Source organism: Ascidiella aspersa, chromosome 2 (genome assembly GCF_963924565.1).
Source record: "Ascidiella aspersa chromosome 2, kaAscAspe10.2, whole genome shotgun sequence".
In the NCBI taxonomy this organism is placed as follows: Eukaryota; Metazoa; Chordata; class Ascidiacea; order Phlebobranchia; family Ascidiidae; genus Ascidiella; species Ascidiella aspersa.
Window position 1 is genome coordinate 28,008,113 of NC_139448.1, and position 19,530 is coordinate 28,027,642.

The 19,530-nt window shown below is 34.2% G+C and overlaps 3 protein-coding genes across 3 annotated transcripts; all 3 read right to left on the reverse strand.

Annotated features, from left to right (window-relative positions):
* Nucleotides 1–24: 24 nt before the first annotated feature.
* LOC146164666 (autophagy-related protein 101-like) lies at nucleotides 25–1,194 on the reverse strand. Its single transcript, XM_083381195.1, has one exon. The coding sequence runs from the start codon at nucleotides 1,135–1,137 to the stop codon at nucleotides 451–453; it is 687 nt and encodes a 228-aa protein (XP_083237321.1). The 5' UTR covers nucleotides 1,138–1,194; the 3' UTR covers nucleotides 25–450.
* A 4,397-nt stretch (nucleotides 1,195–5,591) lies between these two features.
* Nucleotides 5,592–11,235, reverse strand: LOC146164667 (Y+L amino acid transporter 2-like). Its single transcript, XM_083381193.1, has 8 exons — nucleotides 11,109–11,235; nucleotides 10,041–10,526; nucleotides 9,659–9,806; nucleotides 9,238–9,401; nucleotides 8,524–8,726; nucleotides 7,728–7,915; nucleotides 6,922–7,128; nucleotides 5,592–6,611 (listed from the first exon to the last, which is right to left on the reverse strand). The coding sequence occupies exons 2-8, from the start codon at nucleotides 10,508–10,510 to the stop codon at nucleotides 6,387–6,389; spliced, it is 1,605 nt and encodes a 534-aa protein (XP_083237319.1). The 5' UTR covers nucleotides 10,511–10,526; nucleotides 11,109–11,235; the 3' UTR covers nucleotides 5,592–6,386.
* An 899-nt stretch (nucleotides 11,236–12,134) lies between these two features.
* On the reverse strand, nucleotides 12,135–19,520 carry LOC146164668 (lambda-crystallin-like). Its single transcript, XM_083382277.1, has 8 exons — nucleotides 19,418–19,520; nucleotides 18,151–18,258; nucleotides 17,120–17,246; nucleotides 16,892–17,056; nucleotides 14,264–14,458; nucleotides 13,553–13,658; nucleotides 13,382–13,488; nucleotides 12,135–12,778 (listed from the first exon to the last, which is right to left on the reverse strand). The coding sequence occupies exons 1-8, from the start codon at nucleotides 19,447–19,449 to the stop codon at nucleotides 12,656–12,658; spliced, it is 963 nt and encodes a 320-aa protein (XP_083238403.1). The 5' UTR covers nucleotides 19,450–19,520; the 3' UTR covers nucleotides 12,135–12,655.
* Nucleotides 19,521–19,530: the final 10 nt, after the last annotated feature.

Below are 19,530 nucleotides of genomic sequence, written 5' to 3' on the forward strand. Positions count from 1 at the left end.
CCATTGAAAAGTATTTTTTGTTCCTGCAAAACACAACATGAATCACAAAAACGCATGGTATTGAATTGACAAAAAAGAACATTAATAAGCAAAAAAATAAAGCTAAAGTTTGTTTAAATGCTTTTATAGTAAAAAGGTTTGTAAACATTAAAGCAATCTTTATTCAGTTTAAACTAGTTTCTACCACTTGTCAAATGCATTGACAGCCAATATGCTATATTTACCCACAAACAAATGTAAAATAAATTATTTAACTAAATATATATGCCAACAATAGACAACTCTGGTATGTCATTGTACTGATTTTCATATGTGTAATAAAATAACATCCTTATTAATTTTAAGGAAGTGCAAACGAACACAGTTTATAAACAATAATATAAACAAAATATGCACAACTATTTTAATACCATGCAGCTGAAAAAAAAAATAATGCAATTTTTAGAATTCTCATGAGATCAAGGTATCTCGAAAGAGTCTACGAACAGTTGAACCCATTGTTGTAGTTTTTCCTTCTGGGTTGCTGGTAAAACCAACATCACCAAAATTACACCGAACTTTAAAAAGATAAGTCTGCACATCAGGTAGGGAAGTTTCAAATACCAATGACAGGTCACTCTGAGTGGGCATTTTTGGTACAAAGTCATGACGACCAATGGCTTCAACGATAGAAGTCACCTTGTCACACAACAGGGCACCAGTTGTCTCTCTTGCCAAATCCTTGTCAGTGTCAAAAGACAATGTTCGTTCGGTGACTTGTATATTCCACATTTCCCATGGCACACATTCGTCATTAAAAGGCCACCTTGTCCTTCGCTTTTGATGAAATTCTAAAGTGATTGTGCCCATGGCATAATCGTTGCCCATATTCTTTTCCAGTTGCTCGCAAAATGACGAGGCATGTTCAGATATGAGCTGGCTAAGTACATCAGATGACACCTTAACATATGTAAAGTCGACATTCTGACAGTCCACATCCTCAGTGCCCACAGTTCCTATTGAGTAAGTGCCTTCATGTTTGTAGTGAAACTTTCCTGTGGTCCGGTGAAGCAAAACTGTATGGAAAATGCTCTTCACACAATCTTCAACCTGACCGCTCTCAACCACTATATCAATGTTGTAGGAATTTGCATTCATTCTGGTGATCTTACTTAGGACATTTTACAAAAATATAAGTTGTTGCTCTAAATTTGATGGCCTATATACACACAACAAGGTTAGCAGTTTAGCACCACAAACAAATTATTTTTAAAATATACATGTACTCGAGAATTTTTTTGCAAAACCATACTATTCAATATTGTTCTGTTTTTCTGTATAGCTATATATATACCTACAGCTGATCAAAACTAACTTCATTAATTTTGTAGTTTAATTTGTAAAGTATATTAGGTGGGCAAACCATTATTCTAAAATAAAACTAATATTTTAAACAAATATGGCAACATAGCTGGCTACCAACTTTAAATATTTTTAAAATATGAAGAAGACACAGCACAGCACATATCTACATGCGCCAAAATTATTAACCAATCTTACTGAAGCCTATGTGTAAGTAACCAAGTTCAACCTTCTGGATTTTATTCATAAATTATTACTCCTGTTTTGTTTTGCCTTATACATAGCCCCTTATTAACAACGTGTAATAGGGCATACATTCTTTGACAATTTTAGAAGAGTGAAGTACTTGGAACCTTTAATACGAACGCAACACATAAATAGACAATAGTCAGAAATAATGCGTCATCGAAAAGAGAGAAAAACAAAAAACAAACCCACTCAACCGAATCATGACGTCTTTTGAGGACAAATTCAGTTTTTGTGATCAAACTCAGGATGGGTCTGTTTTTTAAGTGTTTCTCTGCAGCAGTGTTGCAATGACTTAAGTCAATGACTTTAACAAGCTTTCAGCCTAAAAAAGAACGGTACGTGACTCATTGGGCACATAAAAGAGATTCGCATGTTTATCGAAATAGCAGTATTTATGCTTTAGTTTTACAAAAAAAATTTTTATAGAGTATAGAGTTAATCCACACGCCTTATGCCATATTATACATGACGTCTTTTGGCCAGGGCAAGATACGCCCGGCCCGCCAATCAATTTTATCCGGCACGCGGCACATTCTTCTTAAAATACATAAGCTAAGCGAAACCAAGGGCAAGTTTCTACAGCTATGGTTGTATCGTAAACATTCTTTCCAGGAATGGATCTAGTCAGGCCCCGCCCAACTTTATTTATTTACGTATGCTCCACGTTTCTCGTATGTTACACGCGATCTTTTGGCATATTTGCAGACGAAAAGCGTAGGCCTATTTTTCACTGTTGCATTGTCTTAAACGAAAGGGAAGAATGTATTCCGTCACTAAAATATGAACGAGATACCCGCCGTTTTCTATACCCTGAAACATACCGATCCAGACTTCGTCAACCTAATTTAGTTAAAGCCATGTTGTGTGTTTCACCCGGTTTATATTGTAATTGCCATATGTCCATTGCGCATTTTTTTCTTTCTTTAAATTCGACTTAAATTGAACATTTGTGCACAATTCCTAACGTAATACCGAACCAAGTTTGTTAGATTATTTGTTTCATAGCGTCATATTATGACGCCATATTGCGTGCATTTCATTCTATTTTTGACCTGGCCCGTCTACGGACAAAAACATAGTAAAAATGTACAAAAGAAAACTTTTTATATTTACATAGTTTTAAATCTTCGAGTTTCCAAAACAAACCAAACAATATATATCGAGAGATCGCTTTGACCATGTTTGTTAAAACGTTGAGGTCACAGTTTTTTTTTTTCAAGATCACAGTTTGTTGAAACGCTATGTGTTGTCGACTCCGCAGCACTACCATGTGTTGTCGACCCCGCAGCACTTGCACAAAAATTCATGACACGATAACTTATGCGGCTCTTTATAAAACCACTAAATTTGGGATGTTGAAAAAGTTTGCCTTTTTCTAATTTCCTGGTCTATCAATTGGAAAACAAAATATTAGAGCGGCTGCAAAGCGATAAAACACTAATTTCTACAACAATTGTTACAACTAGTATAATATGAAAACACCACTAGCCTATAATCTGCTAAGAAACAATCCTGGTGAAATTTTAAAATTAACCCGTTGGTTCTGTGTATATCCTGTAGTCATGAATGCTACAAAATGATTTATTATTAGGAGTACAATATTTATAAATGTGCCATGGCCCCTGTGGTCCAATTGGCTACGCCTATGACAGCCACACATCCGGACTCCTTTTTTACTAATCTCTTTGAAAATTGAGTGCTATTTTTTTTTGGCCAGTCGTATTTAGTGTTTCCCAGTGCAGTCATCAACATCTGGCAAAGCAAAAGATATATCAAAGAGATGGTTATCGCAGAATATATACTATTTGCTAAAGAATAGTAAACATTGCACGTTTTCTGGTGCTTTAAGTTTGTATGAATTGCTGCAGTCGCACTCCCTTTTCAAAAATGGCATGCCTCAATTGTGACGTCTCAGCTGACACATTTCTTCGTCCAGCTTGAATGCCTGCATAGCAGGTCTACGTGTATTAACTTCTTGCAGCGGGATTGTTTTTTTTTATAAAATTAAACCAAAATGGAGGAAAATTTAGTATCTAAGCTGAGAGATTTTTTAAAAATAAACTTTTAATCTAAAGCAAGCAACGTTGTACTATTATCAACATATAGCTCTGGATCAAACGAGTTTACTAGTTATAAAATTAATCATTTTATTTTGATTGAATTTAACTTGTTTTGACAATGATTGGTACTTGACTTTTTATCGCATATGAGTTGACTGTGACTTCTCCAAGTCCCAAAAACTTCCAATTAATATTATATTTATTGTTTCGCCGCTCGAGTCCAGTCCTGATCTTTCAAATTGTGCAGCAAACCACGTTACAATCGTATTTTAGACAATATGTTTGTCGAACAGGAAAATATTGTAGTTTATCTTTATCTTGGTTTAATATAATTTGTAGGCCCTATTTGAATTAGCATCTTCTAAAGACTTTGTCAAACAGGAGCCAAGAAAAATTATGCTTTAACTGAAGTTCGTAAAAGTTTACGCAATTAGCCTACGTCACAGACGGATCTGCGAAATCGGGACAGCTTTTGCCTTCTTTTAGTTATATGGAAGGTTATCGTGTCGGATAACGTATAACTAGACTATATGTCGACATAAACGCCTGGATAAAGTCAGTCTTAAACAATGTCTAAACTCAGTGCGCATCGAGATATTTTGGAATGTAGCATAGGAGAAGGGGCAGGATATTTTATAAAAAAAAAACTTCTTAAAGTAAAGCCATAAAGTGGCGTCATGATTAATGAAACGGTAACTAATTTCGAGTTCAAGGCCTAATTCTTGCTAAATCTGCCATCAAAAAATATTTTAAATCTATGCAAGAGTTGGTTGCAACGTGCTTGTTTTATATGTTAGTTTGGTTTAAACTTTAAATTGACAAAATGTTTAATTTTTGTAATTTAAGTCTAGGAGACGTGACACGCTGACGCACAAACAGTCAAACACACTGTCGTTTGAGTTTACGAAGCGCCAGTACGGTCTTAGTCACATGGAAATGTTCAACAAAAATTCTTTATGAAACTAAGTTCGCGCAAAAACACAAATTGTACTAAAAATGTTTCCTTAATTGTAGGATTCATAGCCTTAAAAGAGTCTAGAAAATTTGTTGCATTTATATTGATGAAAAGGGCAAAACAAATATGTTTGGGAGAGTGGAAGTGGTATGGCTTCGTTGCCTATATTTGCTCCTGTCAATACGGAATTTAAATTAACAAGTCGAAAAGGATGCGAGTCTTGAATACTAATGTTATTGCGACATTTACCTATTTTCGTGGCGCGTGGACCGTTTGAAACAAATAAGAGTCCGATTTCGGCCTAGCAAATAAAGTCGATGTTTTTCGTATACATGTAGTCAATAAAAACGTGTTGACAGACTAAACTATTAACACTTTATTTAAACATTGACTGTTTTATAGGAGGTTAAAATTTTTACCATTTTAAACATTTTGATCAAATAATTATATTAGGTTTGACACAATTAAATACTTTTAAAAAAGTGACCAACAATTATTATTAAAGTCTAGAGTCTCTAGACCAAAACACTATTTTTGTTTTGTTCAACCAATCCATTTATTGCACATATCACCATCAATAAAGTTCCAAATAGTAACAAAAAATTGTGCAAACTCCACTAATAAATTACTCGTAAATTGATCTAAAAATCGTACATACTACAAAGGATTACGAACAGAATATTTTAAACAATTTAATGTGATATAACATTTTGTAGGTCCACCCGGCAACACAACAAGTACCGCTTTTGTACAGTCGGACTATTTATTCTCTACGGCAGTGGTTGGCAAACTGTCACTCACCAATTTCTGCAGTTTTAGTGGTTTCATTGCGCTTGTGGTTTAAACGAACGCATTAAGTTTATTTAAAATGTTCTAAAAATGAAAAAAGCCGTTTCATGTTTTAACTTCAAATTCATGTGTTAATTTAAGCTTCTCATTTTGGCATGGCCAACAGTTCTCTAGAATTGTGCACAATTTAAGCAGAGCCATTTTTAATGGGCCGCGTTTTTTTTTGAATAGCTTAATGTAATTAAAAACAATTTCGCGCTGTGCGCGTATATTCATCGTTTTATAGTTTATATGTTTTATACATTATGCGCCGTGTGCTATTTCACCCTAAAATTAAATATCCTGAATCCGCCACTGTTTAGTAGTGGTTTTACGTAGTGGCACTTCAACAGCTCTGGAAAGAGTCTTCGGGCCGCGACAAAAAAAATTTGCTCACCACCAGTCTATAGGGTAACAAGTGCCTTTTTCACACCTTTTGCAAAAGCAAGAATACGCAGGAGATTAGTTGTTTTTTGCTCAACAAGCAAATAAACAAAAAAGCAGTGATTGTAAAGGTACTTGTCGTTGGAGTTTGGCAAAAACAACGACAAAGTGGTATAGGTAAAAGTACGCCTGAATATATCAGTAATTTATCGTGTTCTTATTCGATCATCATAGGGACAATAATTTGTTCACGGTGTCAATTTCTCGCCGTATAAGTGCAAATATTTTGTAGCGAGAAACTCGATTGCCAAGAATAACAAAAAAGGTAAAGCGAAATAAAATTTAAAACGCACTTAAACGCAGTACGGTACCGGTTCCATACAAAACTAAACATAAATCTACTATCTCATGATCATTCAACAGGAAATGAGTGCAAATGGATAAAAGTGAAAAACAAAATCAACGCTTCTCGATTACTTGTCAAACAAAAAAAACCTTCAACATTTCAAGCTAATGAAGCTAACAATAACGTGGACATTGGACATTTGAGGATTAAGCAAACAGTAATTTCATTCATCTGGCGAAGCGACAAGCAATAGCTTTTGCAATATGATTGTTGTCTTACCGATGCCAGTAAGTGAAATGTACTGCGCAAGCTGCAGTCTATATATAACGAGAAAAACCACGGCAAGGAAAACGGCCAATAAATAAAGAGCCTGCGGTTGATACACAAGAGGAATGATTGTAATATAGGATACGACGATTGTAGACACAACTGCAGTCAGCGTGTAGACCTGAAATGGAAATCTCAGTATGAGAAAGCCCGAAGGCCAGTAATGCAAATCATACCTTCATTGAAGGAGTACCAGTAACTCCTAAAACACTGTGCCATCAGCTCTAGCCAAGAAAACGTTTGAAATTAATTGCATGGCAAACCCGGTATATAACATTTATATCTACCGCCATAAAAAGTTAACATTCTCTCATGATTAAGCAAATCAGTTTATAAAACTTATCTAATAAACAGTAATCTAACCAAAGTAAACATTCTTACATGTTTAAGCACTCGGTTTATCAATCTTATCTGATGACCAGTAATCTTACCTTATAAGGACGGGGCAATGTGCTTTGGGTTCTGCGCAGTATGAGAACACCCAGGACCCAAAGAGTCCGAAACGACCAAAGGACAAACACCACTGCTTCCAGTAAAATCTCAACACTACTGGGTATCATCATTACTGCTATGAGCATGACACTAAACAGTAGGGCCGGCATTGGAGAAACAAAGGATACATGTACCATTGAAAGAATCTGGAATATTAGCAGACTAGTAATGTAACCGCATAGATTATATCATTATGTATTTTGAATTCTGAATAGCTCTAAAAAGTAGCCATAAAATGTTTTTATAAAATTTATCACACCGACAGCGTTGCCCAAAAGCAATCACTTAAAAATTATAACACACAATCAAGAAAAGGATTGTTATGTTTCTTTGTGTCTCTTCGACAAGGGTTCCTAAACTTTTTTTAGCTGACCCCGAATTTTTTTTTGCTTTGGGTGGACCACAGTAGGCGACAAAGTTCTTCAAATGACGTCATAAATTGATGTCACAATACAAATAGACTCTGCTGATTTCGGTTCAAAAAATGTGAAACTATAATGGAGTCTACATTCAGTGCAAAACCTTTTTAATTTTAATTAAAGTTTTTTTTTTTTTTAAATTGTTTACTTCTGAAATATACACTATTATTTCCATTAGGCCTTCATGGACCCCCTAAAACTAATTTACAGACCCCCAAGGGGTCCATGGACCCCAGTTTAAGAGCCCCTGTTCTATGACATGGTTTAGCGGTTTGGGTGAAATTCTTACAATGTTTCATTGTCAAAAAAACAAACACTTTACTTACATCAGGCATAAATCCCAGTCTACCAGCGACATAAGGCATCCTTCCAGCAGTGAGAAAGCCCACGTTCAATGAACCAATCAAAGAGAGACAGACACCAGCAGTTACCACATAAGACAAAGCTGGGTGGATTTTGTTGGAAAAACTGATTGCAACGGCTTTGGAAGACATCAACTCGTCGCTGTTTAGGACTATCAGCAGCAAAGTGGAAAGAAAATAAGCCAAATAAATATTAAAATAAAAATTTAGCTAAGGAACTTAATGTAACCCTTCTTTTTCTGAGAAATGAGTTCGGAGCCTGAATCTTTTTTTTAAATTTGCAGAACTGAAGCTACAATATTTTATCTGCTTTAGCTCAAAATAATTTTAATTTTATCAAATTGCAATTTGCAAATGTAACTTAATTTAGTGTGTACTGAAAAAACTTTTTAAATATAACAACTATTGAGCTGGAGCCATTGGATAAGTGTTTATGGGCTATGGAGATCGACCCAGAGCCATTGGATACAGGTTATGTGTTTGGAGGCTTTGAGCTGGAGCCACTGAATATATGTTTAATGGTTTCGAAACAAATGGTATTTTTTTCTTTCCCAAGGACTAAAAATTTACACAAACCTAAAACAAAGAGGTATCAATAATATAAGCTGTAAATAGGTTAAAGACCAGAAAGATTAATTTTTAGCTTAAAATTTAAAAAAAATAAATGTGTCTATAAGCTATAAAATAGGTTAAAGACCAGAAAGGTCTTTCAGCTCAAAATTTACAACAAATAATTTTTTTACCCATGCACAAATCTTACCTGCAAAGTATGAAATATTAACAAAAATATAAAGGGTCATCACAAAGAAAACTGATGGGATAATAATGAGAGGCAAAGTTTTTTGGGGTTTCTTAACCTCTTCTGTCACAAATGTAATGTTATCAAAGCCATCATATGCCCATAGGGCCTGAAATACACCAAGGCTGAAGTCTGTAAATCCAACCTGTTGCACATGTATGATACTGCAAAAAAAGTACAACCACATTAGGTTTTGGGTGTAAAATAGCATGAGCAAAAATATAACAATTAACCTTTGAAGTATTTTTATATCTTTAGCGATAAAAACAACTCCTTATTAACAAAATTCTGTCGAAATAATGTAATATTTTATGGTTAACATCAGGGCCGCGGAGTCGGAGTCGGACTCTGGACTCAAGAAGTCATTTTTTTTGCTGAAGTCGGACTCGGGACTCGAGTAAGACCACTTTAAACTACCCGAGTCTGACATGTGCATGCGCAGTACCAAATTTTTAAACTGACATGGCGCCCAACTGAAAATTGTAAAGGTAGAATAGCATATGGTATATTTTCCACCATGTATTGTGAGTGAATGAATTATACGACACCCCTATAAGTGGATTTCTGAATATCCACGTTATTTTAGTTACGTAAATTGGCCGAATACAGGCTGTAGAGCAGGGGACGGCAACTAGGGCCTGCCGATGTAATTCATCCTAGCCAAAAAGTACTTGCCTTGTAGTTGAAGCAGACGTATTAGCTAAAACTGCTTTTGTAATTTCTTTTACATTGGATCCTAAAAAGTTTTCTTTTAAAATAGTTGCATCCATTGCAACCATAATAAGGCCAGCAACACAAATAATGACCAAAGCACAAACTTTTCCAACTGTGCAAAAATCCTAAAACAAAACATAAAAATTTAAGTAATTCGTTGACAAAACAAATTAAAGTTGGGTAAAAAATAGAACAAAACTTGTGTAACCTAAATGTCATTAAAGCGAACAGTCAAAATTTTATTCTTTTAGTTCTTGCTGCTTAATTAGGAATAACAAAGTTATGGCTTAACATGTACGTTACATATAAATAAGTATCTACCGACAGGCGACAGTATAAGAATGCAAGGGCATGTTAAAAAACTATGAATGAACTGTATTACTTGTAATTTTCCAGCTAGCTTGACATTAAGAATATTGCACAGCAACACCAACAGGCAGATAACGGAACCAATCAGTTTGGGAAGTAGTATTGGATGGTCCTCATTACATTGCCCAGTGGCACTTTGTATTGCTTTCGAAACATACTCTCTAAACATTAAAAAAATAGGTTATAAACTTATGTATCTGGATAATGAATAGCAAAGCCAAAAAGGTAGAGTAGATTGACATCATCTTTATCAAGACAAAACTTATACACCTATTTAAAATTAGATGTTATTTAGCAATCACCTCAGTTGGGCAGGGCTCTACTGTACACAATTACACACTCCCACTGATGGGGGAAAATACTGGATTCAAGATAATCGGTGCACAAAAACTTACCCTAATGCAATCACTTGAACAGCTGCTCCTTGTGGTTGAGCAGAGAACAAAAGCATCCAAAGGTAAACAAAGCATAACCAGTCGCCATAGATTTCCTTAAAGTAGGCGGCACATCCACCAGAGTGGGGTATCATGGTGGCTAGTTCACAAAGGCATAAGGCTACTCCTATTGTGATTAAACCCCCAATCACCCATACTCCAATGCTAAGGGGCACATTTCCCATACAGTGCTTCAAAACTCCAGTTGGAACTATAAAGATACCAGAGCCGATCATAGAGCCCACAACAATGTTTATTCCTGTGAAAACACCAATTGTGCGTTGAAGTTTGAAGCTGCCTTTGCCACCCTCGTCATCACTGCTTGATAATTTTACATTTTCCAGAAGTGATGGACTTTTGTTAAACTTAGTGTCTTCTTGGCCAGATTCATCGCTGTCCGATATATTCTGTAAGACCCTGTACCTTGCCATTTCTTGCTTTGGTTACCTGTGAAAACATTTTTATAAATTTTATTTAAATATAACTGAAAAAAAAAGTTAATATGTGTAACAAACTATTATTTAATATATTTATATTTATTTTTTTAAGTATGGTTTAAATAAGTGGTTCCCAAACTTTTTGTTCTCGCAACCCCTTTTAGTTTTTGATAACTTGGGCGACCCCCCAAGTATAGTGTATGACATATAAACCATCAATAAAAAACACATTTCAATTTTTTTATTTCACTGACACGAAGCTACGCGTGATTCATTAAATGAAAAGTGTTATCGTGACGTCATAAAAACGACTCATTCAGTGCAGCAAAAGCCACATAAACACAATGTTGGACTGGCGGTTGCCTTTGCTTCTACTACTAAACAAAAATTAGTGGGCACACCTGAATTGACATATTGCACTTAAATTACATAAAGAAGCAAATTGTCGTAGGATTTCCAACCTAACGTGTGCCAAAAACAGGATTGCACACCTGCACACCTCAAAATTTGACGTTGCACACCCGAGATCTCGGCGTGAAGTGCCATGAAATGCAGACTGGTGGGTTAAAAATCATTAAACAATCAAACTTGCCTTTTAGGAGCAATGCTTTGTAAATTCCTCTTGGGAGTCCCCCTTCACATGTTAATTCATTTACTTTACCGGAACGGCTCAAAAAACGGTAGGGGTTTAATTGGTGACGTCAAGTAGTTGTTCGCTATTCACGTTCCGCATGATTGCACGGTACGGTGACGTTTAATTTTTCAGAGAACTGGCAGAAGATTTTCGCATTATATTGATGTGCGAACTGTCCAGGCAGCATACGACTCGCAAACCATATGCGGATGGAAGTGGTAATCTAAAAACTATTGCTTCTATCATTGTGATCCATGGCTTTTTAAACATTAAATAACATTTAAACAACAAACACTCTGTTGTTCGTCTACGTAAAACCAAACTATTTTCTAACCATGGCAAAAAGACTAGGAATGCCCGAAACTTTGTTTGATAATTTGATAGAGATACCCGATCTTTTGAGCAAACCGACCAAATGTGCGATTTTGTCGAGTCCAGCTCCGACTCTACAGCCTGCATTTTGCCAATATCCTGGCAATCCTACACACATAAAGGTATCATAGGCGCTGGTCTAGAATCCTACCACAACGAAACACCATTTGGGTTAGGGTGCGGGTTAGCGTTTGGGTTAAGGTGGGTCAAGTATTATTATTAAACAAAGAATATAATACTACTTGACCCACCCACACCCGAACGCTAACCCGCACCCTAACTCAAATTTTGTGCGTTGATTTTAGAACTGTGGTAGGATTCTAGACCAGCGCCGTATCATATAATTCGTCCACCAATAATACGTGATTTGAAATATTCCACCATGTGCTGCTCCATCCTTACAACTTACAGTTTGCGTTCTTATCGGTTTCGAATTTGGTTCTGCGCATGAGCATGTCGGATTAGGGATAGTCTTGGTCTTACCACTAGACTCCCTCGTCGCAAGTGCAACAAATTTTCAAATGACGTCACAAGAAATGTTCGACAAGCACTGTGGTTTAAACTGATTGTTTTTTTATTGTAACCGAAATTATAATTGTATTTTTTAAATGCCATGACAAGGTGGGTTCTGGTGCACAAAACTTATTTCACCTTAATTTTAAGATGGTTATCATACAAAGATATATTGTTCAAATAGCTTAATTCGAAGGTGACTTTGGCAACTAATAACTGGGACTCAACTTTTTTTAAATAACCTTCAATGCGCCTTAGTCACTTCAAATGCTTGTTTACAACACTAGTGGTAAACGTCGCGCATTGCCACTATATCCGATCTCTTTCTTTTAAATTACTAAAAAAACAATGCACGATAGGTTGCGAAAAATTTTATATGTTGAGGAAGTTACACTTTAAAATGCATGCGAGAACGAGTAATACAGGAAAAAAACAATAAAATTGTTATTTTAGCTGTGTAAGAGCACTGTAAATACTGCATATATTGGACACGACACACTGTTTTCCATATGAACTTATTGCAACAACTAAAAAATAATATGATTGGCGAAGTTTGTGCAGAAGACATGTTGATACGAATCAAAACGCCAAGGTAAAAAAACACAATAAAAGATGAACAATCATTGACCCTGTTTACTATTCATGTTTCTTTTAAGGGCAGAAAGTGCAAACAAACGCTCATCTCGCCAGGTGCGCTTTTTTTCTAGGTCGTTTGTGTTGGAAGGAATGGCAGACGTGATTTCCTGAATTTTATTTTAATAAGTTAGCAAAAACGGGCGGGTGAAGCTTTTGGGGATAAACGGGATGTTTTTAAACAAGAAAGCAAGAGTGTCATATAAATACCGTGGAATGAGGAAAGCGAATAATACCGACCAAAACTAAATTGTTTTTGTACATCGCGGACCCGACCAACTAGATAAACCTAGTTTTTTTTTAATTAAAACACTCTGGTTTCATCGAAAATCCGTCAGCATTTTTTGTTTTTCGGTCAGAACAAATAACTTAAAATAATATTCTTTGGTCGGAAAGACTTGTAGGTATATTTTACAGTGTGAATCCATAGGCTGTTCTAAAAGGGTATAATATAGTACAGGAATATTTGATATTAACATAGTTTAAAATCTTTCCTATAAGTGTATATCACCTTGATGTACAAGACCATAATGCTTTCAATATGCAAACCTGACCTTAAAAACTTTAAAGTTAGGTTTGTAGTTTCTACAAGTCATTTTGTTAATAATATGGCTGACCATAGCCTATTATTTTTTTTCGATTTTAGTTTGTTGTCTTTCAAAAACTTTTACGCTTTTGCAGACAAAAAATATATATAATAAAAAACTACATACTTTGTCAATTAGGTCCAGAGTTTTACCATCATATGTTGGCACAGGTCCAAACGTCTTGGAAACTCTCTGTATCGACTCACTGTATTTTTCCATATAGTTTCTAGTGCCTTTAGGTTAAAGCACAACAACAAATTAAAAAAACATAGTTAGCCTTAGTAATAAAAAACAAACCTTCAGCATTCAGGTGGATAGTCTCAAATGGTCCAATAAAAGCATATCGCATTCCCAAGCCATCAGTAAATATTTTGTCTACATCTTGGGGTGACATTACTCCATCCTAAACAAATGATAGACTATAGTAATTTGGCCTTTCATGGACTGGAAATGTCGTTATTGGCCACAAAGACTTTAAACTGCTTAGGTTTAAACTAAAAACAATTGCGAATTCCAGCAGCTAACAACAGTCTGGAAAATACAACATTAAAGGGTCTTTATACCCATAAAATAAAAAATGTTTTATTTAGTATTTTCAGTGCATCTTATGTGTATTTATAAAAAAAAAAAAAACTGTGTCTATCTCTATTGAGGTCTGGAATTGGTTTTCATTTTAAAATATAGCAGAAAAAAACCTACTGTTTAGAAATTTGAAGGCATTTAAGTTAAAAGTATAAAGTTTGTTTTCATGGCAACTATGGATGTGTTTTTAGTCTGAAACAAAATAAACATATGTACATTTCCTTAATAGGTCACAGTTAAAATATATATGTGGAGTTCTATAAGAATTTTCATACTTGTTTGGACACTTTTGGACGTACACATTAGTTATTATTGTTGTTTTGTTTGGAATATGTATACATTAGTAACAGCTAAACGGAAAATAATTTCATATAATGCTATAACCATTTAAATATGCCAACTAATAACAGAAATACATGTACTTACAGCAACCAACCTCCAAGCTTCATTCATAATGGCATACTGGATCCTGTTAGCCCCAAAACCATCTACCTCTTTGTTCAGCATGACAGGAGTTTGACCAATTTTTGACATTAGTGCTTTGGTGTTTTGTATCACAGCAGTACTTGTTTTGGGATGTGGCACAATTTCAGTCATTGGGCAATAATAGGGTGGATTGCACTAAAACAAATATATACTTACTTTAGCCAAAAAAGGTCTAATATAGCTGATGAAAGTCAGTTTCATAAAATAATTGACATTAAATAAAATAATAATCCTACCTTTAGCCAATAATGTGCTTCCCGCAATTTCTGGACATTAACAACAAGTTTATGGCATTACAATGGATACCCTCACTGATAAATTATGTTAGGCGAATAATATTCCTTTGATTCAAGTTTTGGTTTTAATAATACATTTAAAAGTTTGACTTGTTTGGAAACTTAGCGAGGTTTAAGTTTTGCCAAGTTATACACTAAAAAATACACTAATTTTCTTAATGGAAAAATTAGCCATAAACAAGGACCAAACGCACCAAAACATTGAATCAGACCTTTTGGACCTATCACAACAAAATAATATCAAACATAGCATTCAACAATGGTGAATGGCATCAATAAATTTTGAGATATGAAAAGAAATATTTATAAGTTTCACAAAATAACTCTTATTTACAACTAATGGTTGGAATTAAGCATTAAAAAAAATATATATACAAAAGACAGCACAATACTTTTGGAGCATACCAATCAGTGTTCCTGCTAAGTGCATTTTTTGCGCAAAATTTTAGGAACTTGTTCACTGTTTTGTATGGCAAAAAATATGAACTATTACTTTTTGAAAGATTTTTACAACAAATCATCTCAGGTAGCCAACACAGTCATAAACTTTCCAAGAATATTTAAATATATATACTACCTTTAGTACCCAGTATGGCAGAATGCTGGCAACTTGGCGACTATGTCGGCCGAAGAATCAGCTAGAAAACCGAAGAAATTGGTGCAAAAAAAAAAATTTAAGTAAAAAAAAATTGAAAAACAAAATTTTTTTTTTCGAAAAAATATTTTTTTAAAAGTTTTTTTTTCAACATCCAATTTACAAAATACCTTGTGGTTGTTTCCACACATATTTAATCACATATATTTTTGAAAAGCGGAAATATGTAAAAAGTAATAACATTACACACTACAATTGGCAGAAACTAATTTTGTTGTGTCATTTTGAAAAAAGATAAGGTAGTGTGAAGCACGTTGTTTAGTGAGAAACAGCCAGTGTAAGGCATATAGACTGTTTATTATTTTAAAAAGTACACACTTTTGATCATACAATTGTTACGTGTTGGCAGTTTTACTTTGAATTGGCAAGTACTTCTATAGTGGGTTGATTTCCTGTATATTGAGTTGAATTCCCAATTCCTGTTAAATGTACAGGTATAACATTTGCATCAGCATATTAAGGATGTACCAGGCTATGCTTCTCCCCCTAAGGCCTAAAGTATATTTTTGATGTTTAATTACGCAAATGCAAAAAATTTTAGCGCTCGCGTGTACTTTAGCCTGGTTTTGCTAGGTTTATGTGTCTTTGTTTTCAACAAATCTATCCCAAAGGTAATATGCATACAATGTGGCATGTTGCAATGTGACTGTGACAATTTCTATTAAATTTTATAATAAATATCATTATTTTGAGCAATATAAATTTGAAATTTTTTTTAAGAATATTTTTTCGTTTCGAGCAGCACGTTTTTACACAAGTTTGCCTGAAAACAGCTTATCTATGTAACACCTTTAAAGCAAGAAAAGCAGACATGTATGTGCATCCCCAGGCCCCTGGTTGTACCTTCACATGTCCCTTATGTATTGTTACTGACTTGATGTCACAAAATTTGTTGCGCCTTCGGCGCTACGTTTATTGTCTAATTTTATTATTAATAGCCTCGTTTATCGCCAAAACATGGCAAGGTTCATACATTCCTTTGGCGAACACATCATTTAAGGGGCGCGACCAAAAACCGAAGAATTTTTGCCAAAAATGCTTGTCACCAGAAGGCTGGAAAGATTCTGCCAGCCTTTTAGTACCTATTGTTAATTCAACCAACGTTTCCGTATTTCGTTACATTAAGAGCTCCATAAGATCAAAAAACTCCCAAATTAGTTTTTTAGCCATGTATGAGTATAAAAGTGCCTAAAATAGTATTTTCACGCTTACACATGAAATAAAATTGCCTAAATTAGTTTTATTAGAACTACATGCAAACAAAAAAGTGACTAACTTAAAAAATAAAACAATGGTTGTACGAAGAGACGAAAAATTTAGCCCCAGACATCCTTAAAGAATATATTTCTATTTACCCTTGTGTTTCTGATACCCTAATTGTATTTTATTAGTTGTTCTGTTTGCATATGTGTTTTTCATTTATATCTATTATATTTGAACAGTTTGACGGTTAGTTGAATTCCCATTAATTCTCATGACATCAATGGAAAAAGACAGATGTCCTGTCTCAACAGTCATTGAAAGCAAACACCAACAAGTATTTTCAAATTCTTTTAAAACTATTTCCATTTTTTATTTATTTATTTATTATTTTTATTAACTAAAATTTGCACTTACTGGATGAGCAACAATGCATTGTGAAACCCTTGCCAAATGGCTGAATATCTTTGAGGGCAGGATGCATGAAGTTGAACTGGAAATTACTGTCTGCTCACTTGTACAAGCATCTGAAATAGCGCTTAATACCTTCATCTTTAAATCCACTTTTTCAGGCACACATTCCTGTAGTTTTATACAGTTGTATAATATATATCACAATTGCTAACAACAGGCGATATTCAATACCTGCACATGAACAGTATCTGCAACTGCTTCTGTCAAGTTTTCTGTTGTTGTGATAGAGTCAAACTGGCTATTAGCCGATGTGCAGCCTCTCAGCAATCCTTTTTGTTCCAAATTTTTCAACTGGTGTCTTAGGGTTAAAACAACCTTAGTAATTTAATTTAAACTATTTTAAGTTTGGAAAGCTCAACTGTAAGGTTGAAATATTGTAAAAGCAGTTTAGGAGGTTAAATGACCCCTACACGAGATCATTTTTTTGAAAAAGGTATGTAATATAGAGTCTACTATGTGCTAAAAGGTTTTAAGGCCCTAGCATTTAAACACTTTTGTTGGTGCAAGTGCACATGATTTGGACATTTGAATACTTAGTCTTTTCGTTATAAATATAAGTTACACAATTAATAACAAAGATGTAATTTCAGTTAAAGGTCTTTTTCATACATAAAGCTTTTAAATCAGTTTTACCACAAGAAAGTCAAGGTTGGTTTTATTTTCAAACATTGTTTTATCTAGATATATACATTTTTAAATTGTAATTGTCATTACATTTTTTTACTTTCTTGTGAAAGTTTGAAAGTAGAATATTTGCTTTAGATGATCACTCAACCATCTTCCATAGTTTCAACAACACCTTTCCTAATTTTTTATATTACTTAACTTCAACTGATATCCTAATGGAAAATATAGCTGTTCATCCACAAAAATACTTTAAATCATTTTATATGTTAAAAATATTCTACCTACTTCTATAGGGTTTGATATTATTTTATAAATAAAAATGTTATTTCTTTATATTTGGACTGCACATGAGTGCACATGAATAAAAAGTGACATGCATAAGATAACCACAAATATATTTTGGGCAAAACTGGTAACATTGTATTTTAGTGTTCTGCAAACCAAATAACCATCATGAACCATAATAAATCTATAATTGTTTTAATAAGACCAGCAACATTCATAACATTTAATTTTATTACGTTTAACGTTATTCAAACAGTGTACAATAATAAATATAACAAAAAAGTACTTACTTTATAGAGATCATTGCATCATCCAACTGTGATTTCATCACATCATAAAGAACAACATCATAATCTGCAGCAGCAAAAAGCATAGCCCAACTTCTACCAATCAATCCACTACAAAAAAAATTCATCGGGTTATACAGGCCACAGTTGTGCAATCAGTTTGAAGTATCAGTGCTATCAAATGTAAAACTTGAACATTGGTTGCCTTTACCCTTATTTTAGTATTGAATAATAGCTCAGACATTATTATTACATTCTTTGTGATTTCTTTTTCGCTACTGATTTGGCATGTTAATTTCACAACTTTTACTATTAATTTAAACAGACAGCAGGTGTTAAAAATAGGGAATTTGATTCTTTGGGGATACAGGTGGACAAGTCCAAGCATAAAAAATTGCCTATCTGCAAAAAATGCAACAAGGGTTCTAATAATCTAGGTAATCAAGAACATATCAAGTTAGAAATGAGACACAAACCAAACAGAAACAAACTCAAAAAAACAAAAATCATATAATATAAAAAAATAAAATATTGCAATGTGTGCATTGATTTACAACCAATTTGAAAAGAGATTTTTATACTCTTTTCAACAGCAAACCAGGAAAATGGATGCTGGTCTAGCATAAGGTTCCTCTCCGGGAATGTTTCGAAGGGAAATTCCTGTGATTTCCCACGAATTAACAATCCCGAATCCCGGGGAATTTTTTTAATCCCAGTTATTCGGCAACATTGCAAAAAAATTGTCATTTTTGACTTATATAAACAAAGAAATATTAAATTATTACCAACCCTGTTAAAGTTGTTGCCTTAAGTTGCTTTATTTGGTGCTGACTTTAATACAAGAAGGTCTTGTAAGATAGCAGAAGCAAGACTACAGAACATAAATGAGCTTAGTTAAATCTTTGGAGCTAATATAAAATAATTTTTAACTTTAAAATGATGAAAATGTAGGTATAATTTTTTCTTTGGGAATCCCGGGAATTTTCATTTTTCAATCCTGTTTCCCGGGAGCGAAAAAATCCGGGAAAAAGAGGAACCCTAGTCCATAATCCTACCAAAATGAAAACTATTTACGTTAGGGTGCGTGTTAACGTTTGAGTAGGTTAAGTAATATTATTAAATAATAATAGTAGACCCACCCTCACCCAAAACGACACCCTAATCTAAATATTGTGCGTTGCATTAATCAATGTTTCAATGCCGTGTCAGGATTCTAAACCAGAGCCAATTTTTAAAAATTAGGAACAAAGTGTATGCAAATTACTTCTACCTTCCGACAATTCCAACTTTATTCGATTTCATCTTCAGTTGATAACCTAAAAAGGTCGATACACTTCGAACAAAACCAAAACAACTGATTTACGTTGCAGCCGCCAAAACAGA